This window comes from Sebastes umbrosus, chromosome 16 (assembly GCF_015220745.1).
Source record: "Sebastes umbrosus isolate fSebUmb1 chromosome 16, fSebUmb1.pri, whole genome shotgun sequence".
Taxonomy (NCBI): domain Eukaryota; kingdom Metazoa; phylum Chordata; class Actinopteri; order Perciformes; family Sebastidae; genus Sebastes; species Sebastes umbrosus.
Genome location: NC_051284.1, coordinates 13,549,270 through 13,576,110, shown reverse-complemented (window position 1 = coordinate 13,576,110; position 26,841 = coordinate 13,549,270). Strand labels below are relative to the sequence as shown.

The following is a 26,841-nucleotide window of genomic DNA, read 5'->3' as shown; positions in this document are numbered from 1 at the left end:
TTTGAAATTTTATTTTTTAACGCCAGAATCGATATATTTGCTTCATTTGAGTCTATGTGGAGGTAGAAGGGAGTTACTGCATTTATTGTCGTAGTCTGAGTAACGTGACATCATATCCAGCGAGCGGAAATGAAAAAGCAGAAAACGGCAGAGGTTCTGCGTGGATACGACCTGTACCCTCACATGTTAAATCCCAAGTGGTAAACACTACACATACAGTAAAGTATGGAAACACTTTGGGTTTCACACATTGCCAGGAAAAGCAGGGCTAGACATCATGGCTAAAGCTGCGTGCTAACTCTGTTAACAAAGAACTGTATATACAAAATACATATATCCGAAAATAAGATTGATTATATTAACCAGAAGTATTAAACATTACATGTCCCTTATAAATTAAAAAGAAAATACCACTAATTTGTGAGGGAAATGTCTTTATTCTTTGATTTTTGGGTTGCTGGAAAAAATGTATAAATAATGCCTCACAATGACTGATATATTTGACTTCAGGACATCTGAGACTACTTACACATGCTAATAATCAAACATTTTTACTGTATAATTGAGATATTTTCCAAAGTAAAAGTCCGTAGAAGTGTATGATTCAACTTTTTCCCATGGTCTCGCAATACTTGTAGTCGCAGTACTTAAAAATCGCAATACAGATCTAATCGGCACCCAAGTATCGTGATAGTATCGATTCAGGAGATAGGCGTATCGTCCCAGCCCTAGAAAAGAGTGTGATCAAAAACCTACTTTACGCATCAAGATCATTAAACGAATAAACAATAATCCACTTTGAACTTGAGAATCAATCATAACAATAAATCTCATTATTCGTTATAAAAATGAATCAAAAACAGTTCGTTTAAGCATTTCATGATGATGGCCACTTAGCATAATTGCAACCCACACATTCCAGAGCGGCAAATTATAAAGCAGCACAATGCTCCTCTTGTTGTTGTCTTTTATCTTTGCTCGAGCTATTCCCTTCGAGCCAATGCACAAGAGACAATAGAAACAGAAGCTCAACTTAGTAACAGGAAGCATCCCGCCGTGCACGTTAGAACGACAAATGAAGCACAATAACAATTGTGGTGTGAGAAGTATGATGCTAAAAGTGAAAATAGAAACACCGTCCTTCAGTCGTAAACCAGGGGGAGGACTATTTATCCTGATAAGAGACGTGAGAAGGCTTTTTTCTCAAGGAACTGTCACGTTTATAGCTTGGATGTAAATGCATTTTGACGAGAGCCAAACTGATCTTTGGACTTATCTTGTCAACTAGCTGTTACTCCTATTGGCCTCACGCTACTATGGCTGCAAACTCCCTAAATGAGATGTTTTAAGGCCCACGCAGTAACGTCTTATCTTAACCTTGAATGGTATTTTTGTCAGCAGCATAAAACACAGACTTGTTGGTCCACTGAGGCAGATTAAAACAGAGCATGCATGCTTTCCCCAACAGTGATATATAAAGCTCCTGCCTCTGCATTAGATTAACTCTCCAGAAGAAATCCCATCAGAGAGAGCAAGAAGCAGTCCAGTGTGAATAATAGCTGCGATTTAGACGGGACAAAGCCGAGATTAGAGACTCACTAGTAAAAATTGCGGTGCAGTGTATGATCAGTCATGCCCACCGCGCCGCAGGTCAGCTAAGCCCATTGAGAATGCCAAAAATCCCTGATCCTTGCCAAAAGCTAAACTCCAAAGCTTCCTTTTTTTTTCACCTGACTCATGCCAAGTTATCCAACTCCAACAAGCTACTGGAGCCGACACTATGGTTCAGGTAGAGGGGAACCCACCTGCATAGTTGTAACTAGTTTGTTACCGCTGATATTGTGTAAGTAATATGCTCGATTTGAACTAAATACTGCATATGTTTGAACTTTGAAAGGTTGGCAAAGTTTCCTGGTTTTTACTATTTAAACAAACCTGTTTGCCTTGGTGCCCCGCATTAACAAATCTTTCCTAATCTATCATGTAGCCGTGATCTGTACAGTATTCTCTATCTATTCCAAATCAGTCTCTAGGACAGTGGTTCCCAAACTTTTTTATGTCAAGGACCCCTAAACTGACACAACTTAGACTGGCATGGACCCCCATTTGATAAGATGTTGTCTCAGGCTCCCCCATCTGATAGGAGTTTTGCTTTTAGGTGTTTTATTTAGAGCTGTCAAAGTTCACACGATAATAACGCGTTAACGAAAATGTGTTTTAACGCCACTAATTTCTTTAACACAATTGATATTTTGGAGGTTGTACCAGGCTCAGTTTTAAAGCTAAAGTAAAGATACTGGTATCATATGAAACTAGAAAACTTAAGGAATCCATTGGTACCAATCTTGTTGGGAAGGAGGTTAAATAACGCTCCAAATTCGCGCGAAATTTTGGTGAGGAGAAACTGTCATGGCCATTTTCAAAGAAGTCCCTTGACCTCTGACCTCAAGATATGTGACCTGAAAGCTGTTGTTGCCTGTTGGGCTTGAGTTTGCCATGTTATGATTTGAGCATATTTGTTATGCTAGATACAGTACCTGTGAGGGCTTCTGGACAATATTTGTCATTGTTTTGTGTTGTTAATTGATTTCCAATAATAAATATTTACATACATTTGCATAAAGGAAGAATATTAGTCCACTCCCATGTTGATAAGAGTATTAAACACTTGACAAATCTCCCCTTTAAGTACATTTTAAACAGATAAAAAATGTGCGATTAAATATTTTAATCGACAGACCTAGTTTTATTACATAAAGTGTATTAAACACAAGACCATAATAGAACAAATTCTGTCATTGTGTTACTTATGGATCATGGAATTATAGTGAAAATAAATGATTCCCCTTTTTGCCCCTTTTCCCCCTCAAGGACTCCTCAGATCCTCAGATCCCATTTTGAAAACCACTGCTCTAGGCTACTGTATATGGTCTACACATAGTGGACAAAAATACAGCTGGTTTTGTGTAGCTACACTCTGCACATTATGCATAAATAAATCAACAAAAGGAGGGTCTGATTGGGTAACAGTAACAGTATTCTCTATCTATTCCAAATCAGTCTCTAGGCCAGTGGTTCCCAAACTTTTTCATGTCAAGGACCCCTAAACTGACACAACTTAGACCGGCATGGACCCCCATTTGATAAGATTTTGTCTCAGGGTCCCCCCTTATGTGTTTTATTACATGAAGTGTATTAAATCTATAGCCAAAATAGAACAAATTCTGTCATTGTGTTACTTATGGATGGAATTATAGTGAAATTAATGATTCCCCTTTTTTGCTAGGGACCCCTTTTTCCCCCTCAAGGACCCCTGGGATTCCCGGACTCCACTTTGAAAACCACTGCTCTAGGCTACTGTATATTGTCTAGACATAGTGGGCAAAAAATACAATGTATACTCTGTACATTATTATTATTAAATAAATCAACAAAAGGAGGGTCTGATTGGGTAACAGTATCAGTATTCTCCCCTTTTCCCCCTCAAGGATCCTCAGACCCCACTTTGAAAACCACTGCTCTAGGCTATATTGTCTACACATAGTGGACAATGTATACTCTGTGTGTTATGCATAAATAAATCAACAAAAGGAGGGTCTGATTGGGTAACATCTGATCAAAATGCCATGGAGGACCATGACTAGTAGACCCCCCTGTTATAAATTATTATAACAGGGGAAATAAATAAATGATTCCCCTTTTCGCTGGAGACCCCCTCAAGGATCCCTTGGGATCCCCGGACTCCACTTTGAAAACCTCTGCTCTAGGCTACTGTATATGGTATATGATCACTGTAAATACAATGTATACTCTGTACATTATGCATAAATAAATCAACAAAAGGAGGGTCTGATTGGGTGATCAAAATGCCATGGAGGATCATGACTAGTAGACCCCCCCTCCTCCTGTTATACAGAATCTAACATGGTATATATTGATTGAAACTGAACCTGCAGGCCTTAATCTGCTCAACAAGATGATGAACCATCAGGCAAAAGGCTGTAAACAAATCAGAGCTCAAGCCAGACAGATGTGGCACAACAAGGAAATCACCTGCCTGAAATGAAATCCCTCCAACAATACGACCCATGCTGAAAAAAACACAGGTTTTCTGGGTGGTGACAGTTACACAAGGAGGAGACATGCACACATCCTATAGAGGCTATATGTTAGTGGTGTAGTGTGCACGACACCACCACCACCACCACCACCACCACCACCACCACCTGTAAATCGTCTCCTGTAAAGCAGAACAATGCCCTTGACATATAAAGCCTCTACAACGACGCCACGGTTACACATATATATATGTTGACAGATTTCCTATTTGTAACAAAAACACTGATTGCGCACTGGCACCTTTACGCAGCACAAAGATGTGCTTTGTCCACACAGACATACAGATGTTGTAGCTATAATGTAGACAGCTTGTATCATAGCAACACGCTACCTCCAGACTCACCTTTCCTCTGCTTTCTGCCTCAGGCTCCTGGATGTCACACACACGATAGGAAGCGTGTTTTTCCTCCTTTTGTTTCAACTCGTTGCTGTTTTAAGTCCGGAGGAACACAAACTGCGCAGCTCTTCCTCCTCACCTTTAGGGCTACTCGGTAAAACGTGTTCGCTCCGGTTCAGACGCGTTAAAACGCCCCGGTGGTGTCGTCCTCCTCTGAAAGGCAACTTGGTAAGTTTGATAGAAAGTTACGGGGTTTTGCCTCGCTGCGCTATGCAGCTGCTGCTGGAGGGATGAGATCATTCAGGCAGCCTCCTCCTCTCTCTCTCTTTCTCTCTCTCCCTCTCTCTCTGCCCTGGAGTCTCGCGAGAAGCTGTTGTCAGGGAAAAGCAAACGTTTCCGTGGCAACAGGGCTCACCTGTAGTGAGTGGATGGAGGAGAGGTGAAACGAAGAGCTCTCACTCTGCCTTAAAAAAACATAGACGGACAGATCTGATGAATGATATCTATTTTGTTTGACTTATACATGTTTTGTATCTGATATTTTTGTGGGTTAAAATCTTTGAAAATCAATAAAACATATTTACAAAACAAAAAAAACATAGGCTGTAAACTCTGCAAGCTAATAGATAAAGTAGCTCCAGTTTTTACTTTTACTTACATTCTTTTCTCTGTAGGTCCAGTTACACACCTTCTTATCTCTTACTATGTTTATATGTTTATATTTATATATATTTTAATTTTTTAATTTATTTATTTTTTATTGTTATTTTTAGGTATGTTAATTTTAATACTTATTTATTCTATCCTTTTTAATGCACTGACAGGAGCTGGGAGAAACAATATTTAGTTTCCTTCTGTGTATGCAAATAATCAGTGAAATGACAATAAAGTGAATCTTGAATCTTGAATATTTGGTCAAATTTGCACAAAAGTTCATTGTCTGTTTCTGCTTAATTTTGCTTACATTTCATCTTTCCATTGACAATAATGAAAACATATGGGAGCTCAGGAGCTCCTAACGGCATCTGCAAGATTTCACAGAGCGGAGGAAAACAACCAATCAGAGCCAAGCTGGAGACTCTCTGAAATGACCTTTGATTGGCCAAAATTTCACAATATTGGTTTGGGTTCAAATAAATCCTTTTGGGCAGAAAGCCCATAAGGTAAACTTCTCCCATGTGCCACCCATTTACCTATTGTTTATGGGAATATCTGAATTTGGGGAAAAAATTGAGAAAACATTCAAAGCAGCTTCTAAAGCTGTCTTAAAATCAACTTTTACAATATCATACAGTGCCTATATTCTAAACAATATTGAGCTTATTTCTAATATTTGGGTGATATTGCTACATTTACGTGCAGGGTTATTTGGACCAAAATACATGCAAATCAAAAGTATTGTCAAGAGATGAAGTTAGAATTTGTGTAACATTTGACACAAATTCACATGTGATGAGATACTGTCGTTTTATTCTATTATTTCAATGATACACTATTTTAGAGAATTGAATGGAGTGAGTCATCATTCAAACATAAACGATCTTTGGTGGTATTTTTCTGCAAGCTGTTTGTGCAGGGTAGCAGTGCAGAGAGGGTGGAGGAAAGGCCCCTGGTATACCTCCTCCAATATTTGCTGCCTCTAATAGGCAACATTACTTACCTGACTGTCAGCCACAGACCAGTGGGCTTGTGGGAAATATATTAATCAAATGTCCTCGTGTATCAGGACAACACAAATATTTAAATGTGATATTCAAAGACAGTGAGTCAGGCTATCTACACACATCTAAAACAGTGTCAGATGACTGAGTGTTTCACTGTTGTCCCAGCAGCAACCTGCCAAAGACATTACGGCGCTGCCTGGCCTGTGTAGCCTGTGGCTCTGACATCATCGGCTGATGTGGATGTGCAGGAAATCCACAGCTAATCTGCAGACCTTGCAAACAATGCACACTGTGCATAGGAAATTAAAGCTGGATAAGAGCTCATTACACAGTGGCAAGGCCGATGCTCTTCTAAATGCATGATTTAGGGCTTGTCTTCAAGTGTCACTGTGGTAGTAAAGCATTCCTGCTGCTGTGTAGGCTACTGGTGTCAGCAGATCTTACTTGGAAAATGTAGATCTTGTGAATTGGTGGAGAAAGAAGATCTCAACAAATAAAGAATGACTCAGCAGGATAGAAGATTCATAATGCAGTGGAACGGCCTGCAAGCTTTTTAATGTGCAATGACAGCGAGCATTATAATTCCACAATCATCCCACTGTATTTCAAACCTCATTATTGTGCCTACACAGAGCTGTTTCAGACATGATAGCATCTATTTTTGTCAACCTTGCATCAGAGGCACACATCTTTATAGCAGGTGCTTCACTGGTTATATGGTCCAATTAAAAGAAGATACAGCAGCGAGAGAGAATATTGTTTTTTAGGGTTTTATTCCAGTGCAAACATTTCGTGAGTGTGTGTGTGTGTGATGAATGTTAATTCATAAAAGCATGACAGAAGTTATCTATGTGCATGATCAAATCAGTAGCACCATCTGCTGGCCAGGCTGAAAAAGGACATGCAAATATGCTTTTCAAGTGATATATTGTAGAATTAATTTTACATGTATTGAATTTATTCCTCCACGACTCTTAAGCACTTATGAGGCCTCAGATAATATTCCCTCAGCTTTTCAGAATATCACCCTCATTTAATAAGGCTTAAAAGTGTGGAGGACAGCATATCAGCTTTGACTGTGATGGATGAGAAGTCATTAAGAGGTGGAGGCTATTCTTAGGTCTTGGTTAATCTTAACAGTCTTTGAATGTCGGGCTCTATGTCAATGGTGGGGAACTTTTTGCTGTATCTTTTAAAGGGCTCTCCCTCTGGCCCGATGAGGAATTTCTCAAAGTTCCAGGAGACGTCCCTCCTGCTGATGGGACTCCAAACCAGAAATCTGGGGTCCTGCATGAGGGAGGTGGGGTCGTCATCCGGATAAGGGAGCTTGTCTTTAAGATAGGCAAAGACCGGGTGTGTGTTCGTCCCGTTGACGTCACACTTCTCAAAGATGGTAAAGTTGGGCTGAAAGCCGCCGCCGGGCCGCACATGCTGCAGGGAATTTAGGATTTCACCATTGCCGCAGTTCTCCTGCAAAACACGAGTGTTCATTTTCATATTGTCCAGCTGTTTTACACTCCACAGCAATACTGAAAAAAGCTCATAGTTCAATTGTAATTTTGGTGATAACAGGAATTTTGCTGATTACATTCTAGCAAACAAGCTCACTCTCTATAAGAGTGTCAGGCAGACACTTCAAATTGAATGCAGTATCAAATCTAAAATAACAGCTAGTTTTCATACTATGCAATGCTGTTCTTTTGAATTACTTATTTATTAATGGTAAATGTAATGTGAATCATTCTCATTGGGTAAAGCAAACATGAGAGAACATTCGTTTCCAGAAGTGAAACTTGGCCTAGCCAAGATATAAGGAGAAAGCACAACATCCTGTTTAAATTAGGGCTGTCAGTCGATTGAAATAGTTAATCGCGATTAATCGCAAATTAATTGCAAATTTTTTATCCGCTCAAAATCTATCTTAAAGAGAGATTTGTCAAGTATTTAATACTCTTATCAACATGGGAGTGGGCAAATATGCTTGCTTTATGAAAATATATGTATATATTTATAATTGGAAATCAATTAACAACACAAAACAATGACAAATATTGTCCAGAAACCCTCACAGGTACTGCATTTAGCATAAAATATATGCTCAAATCATAACATGGCAAACTCAAGCCCAACAGGCACCAACAGCTGTGAGTGCGTCAGTTGTGCTGACTTGACTATGACTTGCCACAAACTGCATGTGATTATCATAAAGTGGGCATGTCTGTAAAGGGGTGACTCGTGGGTACCCATAGAACCCATTTTCATTCACATATCTTGAGATCAGAGGTCAAGGGAGCACTTTGAAAATGGCCATGACAGTTTTTCCTTGCCAAAATGTAGTGCAAGTTTGGAGCGTTATTTGCGTTAACTTTGGCAGCCCTAGTTTAAATTTATCAAATAATGCATTGAAATTGGCTTAAACATCAGATGGGATTTAAGTGAAGCTTCCAATTTCCAAAAAAGTGTTTTATATCCAGAGAAAACACAAATTTGGTGAAATTTTGCATTAACAAGTGAACCGATACAGCAGGTTTGACATGAATAATAAAACATCATCTGCATATAAAGTAATTTTTTGAGATTTCTGGTCTACCGGTATATCAAGACCAGATACTGTGGGTCAACCGAACCATGCAGCTCAACTGACCTGATATCCAAACTGGTTACAGGGAAAACCCAGGACCACCAGCCGATGGGGGTACTTGCTCTGAAGCTGGTTGAGCTCGCTGAAGTCCCGGGTGGTGGTGCCTCAGAGCGAGGCCACATTCTCTATCAGGACCACCCGTCCCCGAAACACGTTGAAATCCACCTTATCTCCCTCCAGCGAGGTGGCTCTCAGGTCGTAGAAGGCCTTGGCGATGAACGTCATCTCAACTCCTGTGTTTCCTCACTGGAGGCAGACGGGATCTCGACGTGTTACTGTATCCAACTGCTTGGTCACCTGACTCACTCGCCTTTCATGGGTGTCAAATGGCTCTGCAAGAAACTGATCTGAACCTGACATACAATACTCTTTACAAGTTTCAGATAGATTGATGTAACTGATTGTAAAACCGCACAAGTACATGAAGTCGTTTTTGCATGATTTACAATGATGTGCGTTATCCAATTTTAGATAAACTCTGAAGTGTTTACATTTAAAAATTTCTTTGAACTCGAATGTGCTGCTAATCATTGAATTTTTTTTAAAAATGTAGTATTATCCTGAGTTTGTATTTGACATGCTCATTGTAAAGAGACAATGGGGAAATAGCATGCACTATTGCATGTATTCGGCCTTATGGTACCTCTATAACATGTATCAGTTTTCTCAGTCATCAAAAATTTAACGTCTTTCACAGCAGGAGATGAAAAATAAATGAACCTGTCTGAACTCTCCGTGGACTTAACCTCACTCTCAATCCAAAATGCAGTGACTCAGCAAGGCTAAGATACCCAATTGATTTGTTTTAAATATGGCGATTTATATTTATTAACTTATACATTGCTTGATTTTTTTCCAACATCCTTGAGTTTCAAACATTACATAAAAATGATATATCTGTGGCATATCATTAGACCCTGAAAACATTATTTTAAGCAGCGTAGTCACATTCATAACACAAACTGTACATTCATGATGGTAAACAAACACGCACTGCATTCAGAAAGGTCATTGAACATGGCACAACACTGTCTCCCTTGAGGAAATAAGCCCATTGTGTAAAATAATCCACCCCTGCTTGGTTTGAGTTTCCAGGTGTAAATAATTCAACTCTGTCCTCTTGTAAAAACATATATACTATTTGCAACTTAATAAGCTGATTTCTTGGATATGTATCCACACGTTACCAATAAATTTGTAGATGAAAAGTGCATTTTCACCAGGGAAAATGAAGATGATGGAGAAGAAGAACATTGATAGTTTTGCTAGAGCAAATGGATGCAGAGCTACACTGTTCAATGGCTACAGGCTTCAGTGATCATGAACAGAATGGGCCCTCTGTTGGTTACTAATGCGAACTGCATTTACCACTTCGCCCACTTACAAAAAGTGAAACTAAAGGAGCACTTTCAAGGAGGCCAACAGGTTACAGTATCTATGAGGAAGGCAGAGGAGGGCTGAGTCAAGTCACAGTGAGAAACAAATGTCTTTATGAGCCGTGGTACTGTGATGGCTGTCTTTCTAACAGGCGCAGGTCTTCTGAGCGCTCTCGTCGTTGGTGCCTTCTCTGACTTTCTCGTCTTCCAAAGCGGCCGTATCCAGATAATCATCCAGAGATCCCAACAAGTTGTCCACATCTCTCTTGTGAGCCTGTAGCACCAGTTCTGTCACACGAGTGAAGGCCTGAAGGAAGGAGGAAGTGAAAAATAAACAATGAGATAATAAATAAGAATGCAGCAGGGACTTCCCTGTAGTATTTGTGCACATTTCTAATGTGAGACAGTTTTTTCGGAGATGAACCCTGTGTCCTACCTCAGCGATGTTGGTGTTGGTGGAGGCGCTGGTCTCAAAGAACTCCATCCCATAGGTTTCTGCTAGCTGCAATATCCAGGTGGATATGGTTAGAAGTAAGTACAACAAAAGGTATTTCATAGCTTTAGTTAGTTTTCTCCACAAGAAATGAACCCAGGGTTTAGGAGACTGGATGTTTGTAGTTATTAACTGGCCTATCAATTTGTTTTTAAAGACATATCCATACAAATTAGCAGATGTGCTAGGTCCACTTTGGACAAATCTAAATAAAACTAGAATTACCGCCTCACGGTTGTATGCCTCCGTCAACTAGTCAAGTTGCAGTTTACTTCCATATCTGTCCAATATGTCATCACTTCTTCTTTTTTTCTTATTTGACCTTTGTGTGATATTGTCATAATTAGCCTATTAGTTTGTGAGTTATGGCCGAGAACGTGTTTTGTGAGGTCACATTGACCTTGACCTTTGACCACCCAAATCTAATCAGTTCATCCTTGAGTCCAAGTGGACGTTTGTGCCAAATGTTAAGGAACTTGATCAAGGCGTTCCTGAGATATAACGAGAATGGGACGGACGTGAGGTCGCAGTGACCTTTTACAACCAAAATTGAATCAGTTCATCTTTGAGTCCAAGTGGACGTTTGTGCCAAATTTGAAGAAATTCCCTTCAGGCGTTCCTGAGATAACGCGTTCACAAGAACGAAAGACAACCCAAACCCATAACGATAAAAATATAAAAACTCACATTCTGTATAAGCAAAGAAAGTGGTCAAGAAAGCTACATTAAAAAGTATTTCTGTTCTATAGTTTGTGAAATACTTGCCAAATTAATAACCAAAACTGTTAGATTTAGCTGTCTATCCTTTATAAATGTCTGCTTACCATTTAATCCTGGTTACCTTAGATCACTATAGCAGAACACTGGAAACAATGACTTGGATGCTTTTGTATATCTACAACATGTTAGGTTTTCTAGTTTCATATGATACCAGTATCTTCACTCAAGTTGCGATAGCAAAAAAGAAATTAGTGGCATTAAAACAAATTTGCGTTAACGCGTTATTATCAGGTCAACTTTGACAGCCCTAAATAAACCCCACACAGTAAGGGTCAATCAAACCTTGCTTCCTTGGTCCTTTGACACCTTCCTCCTTCGCTCCTCATCAGACTTGGTTCCTACCATGATCATCTGCACCTTCTCTGGCGCATACTGCAAAACAAAAACAACAAAAGACACGACAGACAGCAGAGAGATGAGGGGACTTCATCATCTTGTCACTCACACTAAGCCATTAGATGTGCAGCAAGCATCAGCAGGGGCACTGAGAGGTGGTACGAATACCGGGTCACTGTGAAGGGCAAGGGAGTGAAATGAGAGTGCTTACTTCATCCACATCACTGGCCCACTTCGCCAGGTGCTGAAAGGAGGACTGGTTTGTGATGTCGTATACAAAGACGATACCCTGTGGACAAGAATCCACGAAGAAGGATTTAAGAACAAATCCTACAGTAACTCATGAAGGTAACTTGTTCATACTGTATGGAGGGATCACCTGTGCACGCCTGTAGTACTGTTTGGTGATGGTCTGATAACGTTCCTGACCAGCTGTGTCCCTGCACAGAAGACAAAAGCCACATCAGCAGAAGAAGATCACACTGTATGCACCTCAGCATACTGTAAATGCAATAACAACATACATAACATAACCTACCATATCTGTACTCGAACCTTGACTCCATCTACTTCTAGTGTTTTCATTTTAAAATCAACTCCTACCAAATAAAAAAAAGAAGAACATGACAATTTTATTTCACAGAGAATCAGAATCAACAGCACATACCAGCTGCAAACACCTTCACAAGGTCAAACCGGGATCACTTAAGCAACTGTGACAAATTGGTGAAAAATCCTGTTTTACATGGGCTATTGTTTGCTTGTGAGCACTTAATGAGTGTTGCTCAGGGACACTATTATCCCTATACTAATTAATAGTATCTCAGGCACTGCGTAGTGTCAGCTTTTAAATCATCGAGTCTCCACAAGGGGGTTGTTGTGAACTACAGCTGTGTCTTTTTCTGCTCAGTAACAGGACAAGAGAGCTAAGAAATGTGACAGAATAACACCAGCTGCCAAAAAGTACTGATGCTTAAACTGTATATACTGTAGTATTGTAGTTTTGAGGTTATCTGTCCTATATTATCAATGTGGCATATTATTTCCTAGGGATGCACCGATACGATACTGACTCAAATATGTGGATTGGGTATCGTGATAATGGGCTGATCTAGTATCGGATACCATTATTTTAATAAATAACAATTCAGTACATTTATATCTATGTATTTATTGTTACATTTTGTTTAACAAAGTTAGGAAAGAAATGTTTAAGTCAAGCCTGATTTTGCCTTACACATAAATCGTTTTTATCCCAGTCACTTCCACATAGTGAGAAATACAGCTTATTAATTAAACACTGGTATCGGATCGGTACTCGGTATCGGCTGATACCCAAAGCTCAGGTATTGTTATCATTATCGGGACTAAAAAAAGTCGTATTATTATTAGTTTCAATTTATGATTCATCTACTGCTTATTTTTCCTGATTATTTCATTAATCGTTTGAGCTAAAAAATTAGAGAAAATGGTGAAAAATACCCATCAAACTTTCGTGAAGCCAAAAACATATTCAAATCACTTGTCTTGTCTGACAGTCCAAAACCCAGAGATTTACATTTAAATATCACATAAGACAGAGAAAAGAAGCAAAGCTCTAACAAGATAATGTTTGGCATTTGTGCTCGAAAAATAAACTGAAATGGTTCATTTATGGGACTTTTTTCCTCAACAGACTTGTCATAATTTGGGCCGGGCGATAATTCAATATTGTAATTTATCATATTTCAATGGAATCCTATCGTGACAAAATCATATATCGAGAATAACGTCTTCTGAATCCATAATTACAAGCACATACAGACTCAAATTTTTCAGAAAATCTGGTGTGAAATGTTTTGAGGGAATACCATTTGAAGATTGCGGTTTTGTTTATACATCACACTTTACATTATCTTAATATAATGTATTAATCTTATTACTCTGTATTTGTTTATGCATGTAAACATAGTCGGTGTATAGCTGGAAATGTTTATTTTGCCTAAAACTGTTAGTGTTATGTTCATTTAGCACTAAAGTTCTTAATTAAATGAGAAAATACTCAGTACTTTTCATTTGTCAAGTATGTAATTCACGCAGGGGTATACAGAAATAGGCTTTTCCATGTGGTTATTTCATATAGACAGATTTATTTATTGAATTACCAGAAAACAAGCTATATTGTGATATATGGTTATCAAATATATGAAATGACCAATATCAGGATAGAAGACTATGGCCATATCCCCCAGCCCTAGTAGGAATAGCATGTATTAATAACGTCAACGATGGCACTGCTCTATTCAAGTTTCCTAGTGAGCAATGACAGTGTGACAGTGCAAAAAAAAAGACAAAGAAAAGACGACGTTTCGATCCTACTTGGATCTTCGTCAGGTCAAAATGGTTGAAGAGTGGAGACCACACCCATATTCACACATAAAGAACACCAACAGGCAAACAAGCTCTATGATGGCAGGTGGGATTCATCCAAAACAAACAGTAAACAGTAAACAATTCAATAAAGTACATAGAAAAAGTGCAAAAAAAAAACAGCAATACAAAAGCCATACTTCTAAATATCAAACATATATTTGGCTATTTATAAATATTACTTCATATTCATGACAAACAATGCTACTTGTGGGATACAAAGACATGTTAACACCTTGTCACTGACACAAGCTTGCATGTTTAAAATGTGTCATTCATGCGTCACTTGAGTGTGTCTATATACTGTAGCTTAATATATGCAAAGCTGTGCATTCAACAGGTCTGTTTAACCTGTGTGTTAGAGCTTTCTCGTTCCCACATCTCTGAAAGACACTGAACCAGTGGTGTAGTGGAGGCTATACACAGGTATAACCAACTCTTCTTCTGGTGGTTTACAATATACCCACCTATCAACCAAAAAGCCATTGGAATATATAGGAGAGTATACCCACTTCCTCCTCGGTTACCCATCTACCTAGAAGTACATCCACCTCATCAACAACCACTACACCACTGCACTGTGCTTGTGAGAACTGGGGATGCACATCTGGAAAGGAAGCTGTCGGATGTTTACCAATAATCACAACATCAGGGATCTAAAAGCAAGGAGATTTTACGTACCATACACTTTTTCCAAATAACTGGGTTTAATCCTGTGTAAAGCTCTCCTGAGATCCAGCTCACTTACCTTTTGCCCCTGAATTCCCACTACACTACAGCCCTTTCTATTACAGTCACAATAAACTATAGTCTATAGCCTACAATGGAAGTATTTTTCTTTGCTTATGTGGATATAATTTACTCTTTTGTGTAGCCTATTAACAGACCCACCACTTTCCTCCAAGTCATTAGTTCTTCACACAGTAAGGAAAAGATCAGGCAGCTATGATATGAAGCACTAATATGCATATCACTCTACAGGTCTCATTTACAGAATAAAACAGGATATCACACTTTGAGGGCAGAAAATTAATAATGTTGATATTCGTTTCCATTGTTAGTGTGACAGTTACCAGCCCTGCTTTCTCACACCTCCTCTGCATCCTTTATATTTATCTAGAGGCACATCTGTTAGAAAATGTAAATGTTCTAGGCTGGGCTTTCTTAGCACACTGACAGTGTTTTTCAGTTAGTTTCATGGCTGTTATGACCTGAGGCACTTTGCACTAATCCTTCTAGCTAAGTAGGCCTGCTCACACACTTTGAACAAATGGGGAAAATTACAGTTTTACTGTTCTGAAAATGCAGTAAAAGTGTCATTCATTCTGTAAAAAAAAAAAAAAAAAAAAAGGTATTCACTGATGTTTATCTGGTTCAACCTGATGACACATTGAGGATGAGTTTAGAAACAGGCTGAAAACTTGTTAGATAACTTACCAATGGTGGAGATATGTGAAGGATCAAAGTCACTTTCTGTGAACCGACGAAGCATGCATGTCTTCCCGACCCCCGAGTCTCCGAGCATCAGCAACCGGAACAATACGTCGTATTGTTTAGCCATGATAATAAAAACTAACACATAGGAGGAGAAAGCATGACTCTTCCATGGAGCTGTGGGAACACTGTTGCTGCGCGCTGCGTTCACTGCCCCTCGGAAAATACTACTTCCACACTCGGAAATCGTAAACACAAAGTAGAAACCCCATGAGAGGAGCTCATAACAAATCGTCTCGAAACCTTTTTTATAACCACGTTGTTTAAGTGTCTTTTTCTTGAAATATAACAAGTTATTTTGTGGTTCGGTTCTCGTTTAGTGAGTTATAAAGACTGTAGAAACACAAACATGCTGATTTTACGTGTATTTTATCCAAAAAATGTATTAAATGCATCTCTTTTGCTTATTGTTTTTTTTTGTGGTTGCAACCTTTTCCTCTACAGTCTTAACACTGCGTAAAAAATACAGTATGTTATTTCCTACTTTATGTTCCTGTTGCTTCTAAAATATTTCCTACGGTCCCTGGACGCAGCATGCAACCTGCATCCTTGAAGAGGCTGCCTCTAGCAGTGGGAGTGTCAGCAGGGACACATCACCCTGAGCTGATCCCAAAATCAATATTTAAACTAACAATATATGCAGAGCTGTAGCTAAGTATTAGAGAAACTGAGACCAAATTCCCCCTAAGTTAACCCCACCCACCCCAGCACATTTGGACTTTTTCCTTTTATAGGGTATCATCATTTAAAGAGGACATATTATGCTTTTGTGCTTTCCCCCCTTTCCTTTAGTGTGTTGTATAGTCTTTTGTGCATGTAAAAAGTCTGCAAAGTTATAAAGCCCAAAGTCCACGTCAGAGGGAGTTACTCTCCTCCACAGAAACACTGCTCCTGAACTGCCTTAAAAAAACTTGCTTGAAGTCCTGCCTTTTCTTCCGTAACGTGGTGATGTCACCAAGAAACACAATTGCGTTATAACAGCCTAGCAGCTAGTTTAGCACGCCCTAAAACAAATCTAGTTAGAGCGGAGCTGGACTGGAGTCCAAAGAGTCTCTTTTGCCGCATTCAATTGTTCCTCTACACTGCCGTTACATAACATTGGTGGAGAATAGTAAATCCCTAATACATGGTCATTTATTTATTTTAGCATGAAAACAATCAAATCTTAAAATTTTCAACCAGAATCAGCCTTTAAAAAAAAACGATATGTAAAATCCCTCAATGTAAACTCTTCTTGATATTATCTAATACCCAAACATTCCCAGAAATATTACTAAGGACATGATCTCCGTGTAGTGATGTTATGTGCTGTGCCGAGGCTTTCGGAGCGTGTGTCGAGTAATCCAGGAAATTGTCTTTGAAGCGCGTATCGAGGCTTGTATCGTTTTAGACAAATAACGTCATTGAAGACCAGATGAAGCCTCGTACGATTAACCTTTTTGCGAACCAATTTGCTGAAGAGCTTCAGTGCTTCATGAAGCGTCATCTCGCCATCACTACCTCTGTGTTCTCACTAGTAGCTTGAGTACAGGCACCTGCCTCCTGATGCTCCTATTGTCTACTTAAAGGTACAATGTGTACGATTTTGCGGCATTTAGTGGTGTGGTTGCAGATTGCAACCAACTGAGTACCCCTCCGCTCACGCAACATGGTGGACTTCGTAAAGTGGACCCACTCCCTATGTAGATATGAAGGGCTCATTCTAAGCTAACGAAAACACAATTCTTATTTTTCAGGTGATTATACACTAAACATAGTTATGAATATTATATTCCATTTCTGCTAATGGATCACCTGACATGTTACACACTGGTCAAACTCAGTAGAAAACCAATGAAATCTGAATTGTCTTTGTGCCCCTGACACCACAATTCAAATATAGTGCTCTAGAAACATTTAATATCCTCCAATAGTTCATAAATTATCCCTCTTGATTGCTTTGATTCTATTAGTTTCATAAATTTGACTGAACACATCTGATTATTTTATTAACTGGGATTAGAAATGAGTTCACTCAGCTGTTTCTCTCCAACCCCCAAACACATAAAAAGTAGTAACTTTGGAAGCTTAAATCTATCATACGATGTTATTAAAAACATGTCGAGTCACAAATACATCCCAAAAGGATAAAATAGTTTTATTTATAGTCTCATAATAAAGGTATGCCTCAACTTGCAAGACAACCGTTGGCAGTATGTACAACATACCTGTAATTTCCATGGAATGGAACAAACAAATATTGATTACGTACACACTAATTTACCTCTGCAAAAAGGAAAGAAAAGAAAAGAAAGATAAACGTTCCCAGCACAGGCAAATATTTCAAGGGAAGGCTTTTCTTTGCAGAACTGACACCATTAAAGAGTATACAGTGTTATATACTACACACTGAAATGGACTTCCATTAACAAAAATAAAAGGTCGCTGCCTTTGAACTGCATTGCGTAACATTCAGTATCCATTAGGGGATTTTTTTTTGTTGTTATACCCACATTTTATCTGATAATAATAAAAATAGAGGAAAATAAATAGTTGAACCTGTGGAAAATCCACTAAAACAGCAGGTCAACTTGTTCATCCCCCTGTGCTCTCTGGAAAATCTCAAGCCAAACATAAGGGAGATCAGACATGAGGGTAAGAAATCAATTTTCGGTGCGTCACTATAAATAGAGGGATTCTTTTTGATTACACAAACATTTTCAAAGACAAAAACTTCAGCCACCTACACTGAATAAGGAGGGTTGCATCTTGCATAACAGACATTTTTTTTTTTTTCAAAAGCAACTTCACATTCTTTTCTGGAAAAGTATGAATATTAAAAAGGTAAACACTCCCTAATTACCATTTTGTGAAAGGTCGAAAAGTCTCACAACTCCAATAGATTGCAGAGGTTATCCAAAAAAAAGAGAAAAAAACTTTTTTGTGTAGCTTAACTAAAGCGTCATACCTTGTCATCTCCACATTTTGATTATGAATGGTTAACATGAGGTTTGAAAAGAGCTTAAAGTCCTTCAAAACTGCAGAGCTGCCTCACTTTGGGGGTCTTAAAAGTTGTTGCTGGGCCACGAACGGAGTGACGGGATGCTTGCCAGGAGGAAAAAAGGAAGGTAGAAGCGTTTTATACATCATAGCACCTCTCTCACGCAGTCTCCACCTTGTCTCCTGGACTGGCGTTAGAAGGCAGGACTGAGTGCGGACAGGTGAGAGGAGTTGGGGCTTGTGGGCAAAAAGAGTCTGTTTGGAGAACTGGGTGGGGTGGGGGCGGGCGATCCGAGTCTAGCTGGGCTCCACGCGCAGCTTCTTTCGGTTGGGCGGCTCATCTGGCTCTGATTCAGAGCTGGAGTCGGACCCGCCGTCGAAGGCAGACACCGCGCTGCCTTTGCGGTTTGTGTACAAGCTGCTGTCAGAAGAGTAGTTTGTCTGGAGCTGAGTGTTCCCCTTTGCCTTCTCCAGTGCACGAACTGCAGTTCCCACACACAGAAAGACAAAGAATGCAGAAGATCTCATTGAATACTGCATATTGTATCTGAAAGACTACCTATACTATGGAGGACGGAACCTGCCAAAATCAAAAATGAATAAACAAATAAATGGCTTGATTAATAAATAAATATGCAATTAAATGTACCAAAAATAATATTAAAACTAAATGTAGGCATTAATTAATTGATCAAATGTGGCATAATTTGATATTTCTGTTTTAATTTGCTACTTTTTTTTTTATTTTACCTTTGTATTAATTCCCCTATCTATCTACTCTAATTTCACCTTTTATTTATTTTATGAAATTTAAACGTATTTATTTATTATTTATTTTAAATAGATTTTTACATGTATTCATTCATTATTAAATTGTATGTATTTATTTAATAATAGTTTAATAATCTTGCCGAGACAAGTCAATACTGATGAGAATGAATAAATAAATGTAAAAATAAATCTAAAATAAATTTTAAAGTTCATATAAATAAATAAATAAAAGGGGAAATTAAATAGAAGGGTAGATAGATAAGAGAATTAATACAAAGGTAAATAAAAAAAATAAGCAAATTTAAACAGTCGTTTTATGTCACATTTTATCAATTAATTAATGCCTACATTTATTTTCAATATTATTTTTAGTACATTAAAAACATAAATTTGTTTATTTATCGGGTCATTTATTTATTATTTTTTTTTATTTTGGCAGGTTCCATCCTCCATGTACATCACACTTCATCATAACAAGACATTAACAACAACAAAAAACATGCACATGCAAAACTCCACTCACCCTGCTGCTCCAACAGTGCATTCTGCTTCTTTAAGTCATCGATGTCTTGCTGGTGAGTATGGTTTTTTCGCCTCATGTACTGGATGTACTCGGTGGCTTTGTCTAGAATCTGTGCTCGGGAAGCCTGTTTGACAGAACTCTGTCAGCAAAAAGTTCAGAGAGCCATGGGGAAAAGCTGCAGTGTCTGTTTGTTCAGGCAGAACAACATTAATATGTCAACAGTTTATGCAGTTATCACAGTGCAATACATGTATGCTTAAATTAGTTTTTAATATTGAATATAAAATAAGAGTACAAAAACAGGACTATTCTAAGGGGTCAGCAACCTTTGGGACTTGTCCTAACATTGACATATTGCAGAATAGTTCCTAACACAAAAGCACTAATCTTCTTCATGTTGAAGCACTATCACACCTGCATACTGAATTATACCAATGCCTGCTGCACCTGGATTTAATTTGAATGATTTACTGACTGATAAAATAGACTGTAGATACAAACATATCTCTACTGGTTAAAAGTGAAAGTACACTGAGGACATAAATTGGACATACAAACATATCTCTACCGGTTAAAAGTGAAAGTACACTGAGGACATAAATTGGACATACAAACATATCTCTACCGGTTAAAAGTGAAAGTACACTGAGGACATAAATTGGACAATCTCAAAACTCAGATTGCAACACACATGGATGGCTTTGCTTGACAAGACATCTTTTAAAATGAGCCCATGATTTTCACATTCCTCCTGTTTAGACCTCTAAGGCCCGGTTCAGATCTCACGCATTAACATGTGACTGATTACAAGCGGACAGCTCTGAGTAGAGGTTGTGAATGCACCCAAGACACATTGAGGACGCATTGAGATCTGATCGCTCCACAATCAGAGGTGGTCTGTGCCGTATATGGACATATTTGTTTAGCAGTGTGTACGTGAATGTTTCCTGGACCACACTGAATCACTGACTACTCTACGGACTTCCTGCTTGGATCCGCGGGGTCTCACTGTGCTCCTCATGTGAATAGACAGGCTGGCTCTATATGTAGTAACGCAGAACTTCAGTGCACTACTCCCTGTCGGTACAACTGTATTTTCTTCATATGCTATAGCAACATGTTAAAACATATCTTATCTATAGGCTATATATCTACAGAGTATCAGACTAGTAGGCATGGGAAGTGCATTGCTGCTGCTGTATTTCTGATGTCACAGAAACCACTGAGAGTTAACCTTCTCATTTCTCAATTTTGTGCCTCCTCGTCTCTCCTCTTGTGACCCGGAAATTGATCTCAGCACTCCATCTTGAAGGACATGCCAATTCCTTAGATGCAGCTTGAGGATCGAGGAGTCTATCCGGGGGAGCTATAAGTGAGGATACACCGGTGTATCCTTTGCAGGAGTTTTTTCGGCACCCGCAACGTATAAAAAGAGATGTGACGCACAGCTGAAATGATCTCCAACCATGGCAGGACTCTACAAATGTAACTTCTCCTTTTATTTTCATAAGTTGCAGTTATTTACAATGATCAAACTTTCTGCCCTTTACCGTTTGTGTAGCGCCTCGTGAAGCGCTGTTCTAACCCCATACCCACTGACATTTCACCTTGTTTATTATTGAATGTAGGCTAGAGCCAATTCAACTGCTATAATCGTGACATGATGTCTACAAGTGCAAACAGCTGCTGACAGCAAATTATTATATCAATAAGAATATTCTCTTGCATTCAGCACTAATTTACTTCGTGTTGTCATATAGATAAAACAGAACTGTGTTTGTGTGTATAATATATATCACTCAATCATATACTGTATATAATATATGTCACTATTTATTTGTATAATACTTTTCATACAAACATTAGTAGTGCATTATATAAAGGATATACAAAAAGGCCTAATATGTGTGTTTGCTTGTTAAATAAAAAAAAAAGTAAGACATCTGTACATACGTGTCACATTATGCCACGTTGTGAATTGAATTAACAGTAAATATACAAGTTGTCATGAACACTGTTACGCTCATCTGACAGAGATCATAAAATACGGCGGTATAACAAAACAATGGACGGCTGATGATGCAGCTGTGCTGTTTAAAATGACGGCTCCGAGGCAAGGATGTCTCATTTGTTAAATGCCTGTTGCCTCGTCTCCTCTCTCATGCCTCTTCCTCGCCTCCTCTGCTTCCATCTTCCGTGGGTGGGACTAAGATGTGAGTAGAGAAGGCGAGGAAAGGAATCGAGGATGTATAAACAAGGAAACGAGAAAGGCCTTGTGTGTTTTGGATGTTAGGTGATGTCGGTGATGTGACGGTGCTTTTGTTCCGGTGCTCTGCACAGATCTGACACCCGCCCACCTGCTCTCCCTGGGAACCGCTGTTAGACAATAACCTTATATTTTTAGGTTCATAAAATGTACCCAAATTCACATTACTATAGACATTCCTGTAATATTACATCACAACATCTCTTGTATTAGCCATGTGTTTATTTGTATATAGAGGGGGGAAGTGAGATCTGATTGCAAGTGGTCACTCAAGACGCATGTGGAGATGCATTCTAATGCCAGGTGTGTATTTGCTTTGATGGCTACAAACTGGAATAATGTCTGATAAGGCGGTTGAATGTTATGGACTTGGAAATGCAGCTGTTGAGCTGCAGACTTCACCACTGTGGGTGACCACTGCGTTTGCAGAGCTGTGAAAACAGCAAGGAAGCACTGCAGTGAAGGTTAGAGAAGCTGCTTTCTCACCTGCTGGTCATCTGTACCAGAGAAATGCAGCCGTCTCCTGAGCTTTATTTTGTTTTTGCTGGCAGTCTTCAGGTCAACATTCAGTTCTCATGTATTGCAAAGGTGCTTTGCATGTGCATAGCAAAAGGCAGTAAAAGAAATAAGGGCCAATGGTTTCATAATGACTATTTTGCCTCTGCTTGTTTTCCTGTCTCTAAGGACATGCAGGTCAGGCTTACACTAATAGTTTTCTAGCATTAAGGTAGATGAATGATGGATCTAAAAGTGGCTCTTTATGTGATCAAGGTTGCTCTCCCTGAGATAGACAGCTGACATAAGTCTTACCTTAAAAAAGGAATCAATATCCTTGCTGGTACTTATGGAAATGTAGAAAATGCATAAATATTCCTCTCACCTTCTCCCCTTGTAATGCAGGCACAGAATCTCGTAAACCGTGGAAGCTGTCTTTAATGTGGTCCCTGCGTTTGCGCTCCAGCGCATTGTGATGGGCTCGCTTGTCTGCCTGCAAAGGGACAGGCAAAGTTTATACTTAAAAAGCAGGTCATGTATTTAAAAACACACAAGATAAAATGAAGGAAGTCACAACAAAGTGTGTTACTTCATTCCCATTAGATTTTTAACATTTAAGAAGAAGACAGGGAGCAATGTAAAGCTGCAAAATGCAAATGCTGCAGCTTTAAATTGCAAATAAGTAGAATAAGTCGTGGTTTCGTCTTTCACAGGGTCCTTGGGTGTATATGTGTAAATCTAATTTCCCTGCCGCCATAGAGCAGGAACCTGTGATGCGAGTATAATGTTTACAGAGAGGGGATCTCAACTGAAGACGTGCTGTTTGCTTTAACTTGCTGAAAGGGTTGAACCAGCATATCCTGACAGTCTTATCTAACTTTTTCCAACGACTGTCCTTCACAGGAGCTCAATATCAACTCCAATCTCTACCTTCTCTCTGCTGTTTTAAATGGACTGAACAGAACTAATATAGATCTAATCTTGAGCTCAGTATCTTCCAAAGCAAAATAAATGCATGCTTATCTGGTGCAAAAGTTTAACTCACCTGATGACGGCTTGATTGGCAATAGACATAGACTTGACACGTGTGTCAAATATGGCCTAATATGGCTGAATGAAGATTTCTTGATCTTCTTATAGTTATCATACACTCATTAGAACAGTTTACCATGTCAAGTACAGTAAATATTTTATAAAAACAGGACAAATATAGTATAGGATAAGATTTGTCATGGATGTCATGGCTATACACATTTTTAAATTGTATAGCTGCATTGCCATTAATAAAAGCTCCCAATGATAAATATATAACATGGGAAACAAATCTTCTCCTACACTAGGGCTGTGTATTGGCAAGAATCTATGAAAATACGTATCTACAAAAAAGAAAATACGTATCATAATACAGGGGTAAAGATGCACTAGATGTAAAAAACTGCATGGTTTTTGCCCCAAACGGCATGTGATTATCATAAAAGTGGGCATGTCTGTAAAGGGGAGACTCGTGGGTACCCACAGAACCCATTTTCATTCACATATCGTGAGGTCAGAGGTCAAGGGACCCCTTTGAAAATGGCCATGCCAGTTTTTCCTCGCCAAAATTTAGCCTAACTTTGGAGCAATACTCTGAAAGACAGCATAACAGATTTTTGAAGAGATTAATTGAAAGTTGTTCTGGAGAATCAATACAGTATCACAAAACATAATATCACGATACTCATGTGTATCGATATTTTCTTACACCTCTATCCTACAGAGTACTGTACAAAGAAACCACTAAAATCATATCTTGCTTTTCATATTAAGGTTTGAGCTATCCTGTAACATAATAAATGTTCACAACTGTACAAGCCTGACAGTGTATATGTATACTGTGGCTCTAAGAGGATCCAACGCTGGAGATCCCAGCTTAATCAAACAGGGGGGAGGGGAATCCATGGCTCTGAGAAATATGTGACCAGATCGAGGATCTGACACCATTTCACATGCATACTCAATAAAACACCACGGCACATGTATGTGCAACTAAATGCAGTTGGTTTGTGAACCATGGGGGATTTAGATGTGCATGTACAACACAGTATGTTTGATGTTGCATTAGAGAAAGCAAATGCAGTGTCAAGTCCTGCAGCAGCAGCACTGGTTTCTCGTTGTAGGAGGACATATTTGAAAAGCTGCAGGGACATAACAGCTGAACTCGGGCACGTCCCCTAATCGACAAAACATGAAAACATCAACACATCCGTCTCTGGTGTTTTGCACACAGTCGCCGTTTGGGTTTTGTTGCGCGTGTATTCACACAATTACGGTGACAGTGAAGGGGCCAAGATGGACGTTTAAAGACTTGAAAACAAAGTTACTACAGTTAATACTCACATTCAACTACAATTAATACTCAACATTCATTACAAACCTGATGAAAAGATGATGAACAATCTAAATAAATATAAAACCGCATCCACTATACACACACATTGTAATGTATGGGAAATAACTAACTATGACAAAACAACAATAAACATCTACAACAACACATTTGCTGAGAACCCCCAATAGAAATCTGCTCAGAATAACTATTTATATATATAATACTGTTATAATATAACATTACATTTTAATTTTTAAAAGGCATGCTCTATGAGTTTCAATGTATTTTGACTTTGAATGTGACTTTTCCTTTAATTTTCTCCACAAATGTACAGTACTTCGAATTTCACATATATATTCATATAACTACAGCCAATGAGCAGAAATCCAATGTGATTTTCAGCAAACATACTGTATACTGTATTCACAGTGGAGGTGTATTCATATATATATATATATAGATATTTAAATATATCATATTTTATCAAGTTTTCAAGGAGACATCTTTCATCATATGTGTAATATAATATAATATATAATATAATAATAATATAATATATAAAATAATAATATATATTTATTTTATATATATATATTTAAATATATCGTATTTTATCAGGTTTTCAAGGAAATATCTTTCATCATATTATGTGTAATATAATATAATATAATATAATAATAAATAATAATATAATATATAATAATAATAATGTATAATAATAATAATAATATATATAATATAATAATAATAATATAATACAGTGAGCGAAAGTCGGTCTACGTGCTTTTTGGCCGCTCCCAGCACCTGTACCGTAATTGCACAAATAGATATGCATCAAAAAATCCAATCGACGGTACTTAACCCGACTTGACCGCAGTAAAAAACACCACGCAACTTATTCACCATACTCGACTTCCATTAACAACCTCGGCCAGCCAGTTAGCACCTGAAAAACACTTTTATTTCTCCCTATTTGGCTCAAAAATCCAGTTTTTAGCAAAGAACCCAGCTAAGCTAAGCTAAGCTAAGCTAACTAGCTTCATGTTGTCAGTTAAAGTTGCTGTTTGGCTAACACACACACACACACACACACACACATATATATATATATATATATATATATATACATATACATATCTGTGCTACTAGCTACTTCTCTAGAGGGAAACTAAACCAACATACATCGCTGTCGACTTCGATGTCATCGTTTTCGCTCATTCTTCGGTAAACAGGTTGAAGAAGAAAAGAAAACAAAGCAGCTGTCAAAACAAAAAGTGCAGCGACAGACAACTGGGAGGCAAATAATAAAATCTTTTAGCAACGGGCTGAGCTTTTCGCTGGCTGCTACAGCAGAGACATGACGATCAACGGGTTTCTCTCTAACACGTGATTCGCCTACACATGGACGAGGGGAACAACATAAACAGCGCAGGCGCGCCCGAAACAATGCATTCTGGGTAATGGAGTCTTTCGCTAACACGGAGAACGTTTGTGCTGTGGTGCTGATTCTGGAATGTGGACTACGTTTCCCAGAATCCCACGGGGGTTTGGACGCGCCCACTAAAAAATATACCGTTATCTCCCTACAAGTTGCAAACACAGCAGGAACACAGGACCTTCAGTGTTTTTTTACATGTTTATATGGTGTTATGGACTCAAATAGAGCATTTTTGTTGTATATTTAAATTGTCATGAATAAAATCAGTGATGCCTCAAACATGCATGCATGTAACATACTCTCTCTCTACCTGTCATGCAAACACAGCAGCCTCTCAGGACCTTCCAGTGTT

The 26,841-nt window shown here is 38.6% G+C and overlaps 4 protein-coding genes across 5 annotated transcripts in view; all 4 read right to left on the bottom strand.

The window, feature by feature from the left end:
• LOC119474400 (signal-induced proliferation-associated 1-like protein 1) overlaps positions 1–4,800 on the bottom strand; it is a 47,913-nt gene extending 43,113 nt beyond the window's left edge. Inside the window, exon 1 of the mRNA XM_037746425.1 lies at positions 4,463–4,800. The gene's annotated coding sequence lies outside the window, so the exon portion shown is untranslated. The remainder of the gene's footprint in view (positions 1–4,462) is intronic.
• Positions 4,801–6,307: 1,507 nt separating this feature from the next.
• Positions 6,308–9,029, bottom strand: gpx2 (glutathione peroxidase 2). The gene is made up of 2 exons (XM_037796358.1): positions 8,765–9,029; positions 6,308–7,590 (listed from the first exon to the last, which is right to left on the bottom strand). Exons 1-2 carry the CDS (start codon positions 8,984–8,986, stop codon positions 7,237–7,239), a joined length of 576 nt encoding a protein of 191 aa, XP_037652286.1. The 5' UTR covers positions 8,987–9,029; the 3' UTR covers positions 6,308–7,236.
• Positions 9,030–9,560: 531 nt separating this feature from the next.
• Positions 9,561–15,743, bottom strand: LOC119504259 (ras-related protein Rab-15-like). Its single transcript, XM_037796295.1, has 7 exons — positions 15,593–15,743; positions 12,285–12,345; positions 12,126–12,186; positions 11,958–12,035; positions 11,693–11,782; positions 10,574–10,639; positions 9,561–10,444 (listed from the first exon to the last, which is right to left on the bottom strand). Exons 1-7 carry the CDS (start codon positions 15,714–15,716, stop codon positions 10,283–10,285), a joined length of 642 nt encoding a protein of 213 aa, XP_037652223.1. The 5' UTR covers positions 15,717–15,743; the 3' UTR covers positions 9,561–10,282.
• A 2,018-nt stretch (positions 15,744–17,761) lies between these two features.
• On the bottom strand, positions 17,762–26,453 carry LOC119474415 (protein max-like). Of its 2 annotated transcripts, none has more exons than XM_037746443.1 (4): positions 26,234–26,453; positions 23,069–23,176; positions 19,923–20,046; positions 17,762–19,110 (listed from the first exon to the last, which is right to left on the bottom strand). In XM_037746443.1, exons 1-4 carry the CDS (start codon positions 26,267–26,269, stop codon positions 18,926–18,928), a joined length of 453 nt encoding a protein of 150 aa, XP_037602371.1. In that variant the 5' UTR covers positions 26,270–26,453; the 3' UTR covers positions 17,762–18,925. The 2 variants fall into 2 exon arrangements, with proteins under 2 accessions (XP_037602371.1, XP_037602370.1); XM_037746442.1 differs by having other exon boundaries at positions 19,923–20,061; positions 26,234–26,449.
• Positions 26,454–26,841: the final 388 nt, after the last annotated feature.

Excerpts from the sequence above, each read along its gene's own strand:
- LOC119504259 (XM_037796295.1), bottom strand. The coding sequence starts at position 15,716 with ATGGCTAAACAATACGACGTATTGTTCCGGTTGCTGATGCTCGGAGAC. Across the intron at positions 12,036-12,125 it reads AGTACTACAGGCGTGCACAG|GGTATCGTCTTTGTATACGA; the intron begins GTGATCCCTCCA and ends TCTTGTCCACAG. Across the intron at positions 10,445-10,573 it reads CCAACACCAACATCGCTGAG|GCCTTCACTCGTGTGACAGA; the intron begins GTAGGACACAGG and ends TCCTTCCTTCAG.
- LOC119474415 (XM_037746442.1), bottom strand. The coding sequence starts at position 26,269 with ATGAGCGAAAACGATGACATCGAAGTCGACAGCGAT. Across the intron at positions 20,062-23,068 it reads CTGCATTACAAGGGGAGAAG|AGTTCTGTCAAACAGGCTTC; the intron begins GTGAGAGGAATA and ends TTTTGCTGACAG. Across the intron at positions 19,111-19,922 it reads TGCACTGTTGGAGCAGCAGG|TTCGTGCACTGGAGAAGGCA; the intron begins GTGAGTGGAGTT and ends TGGGAACTGCAG.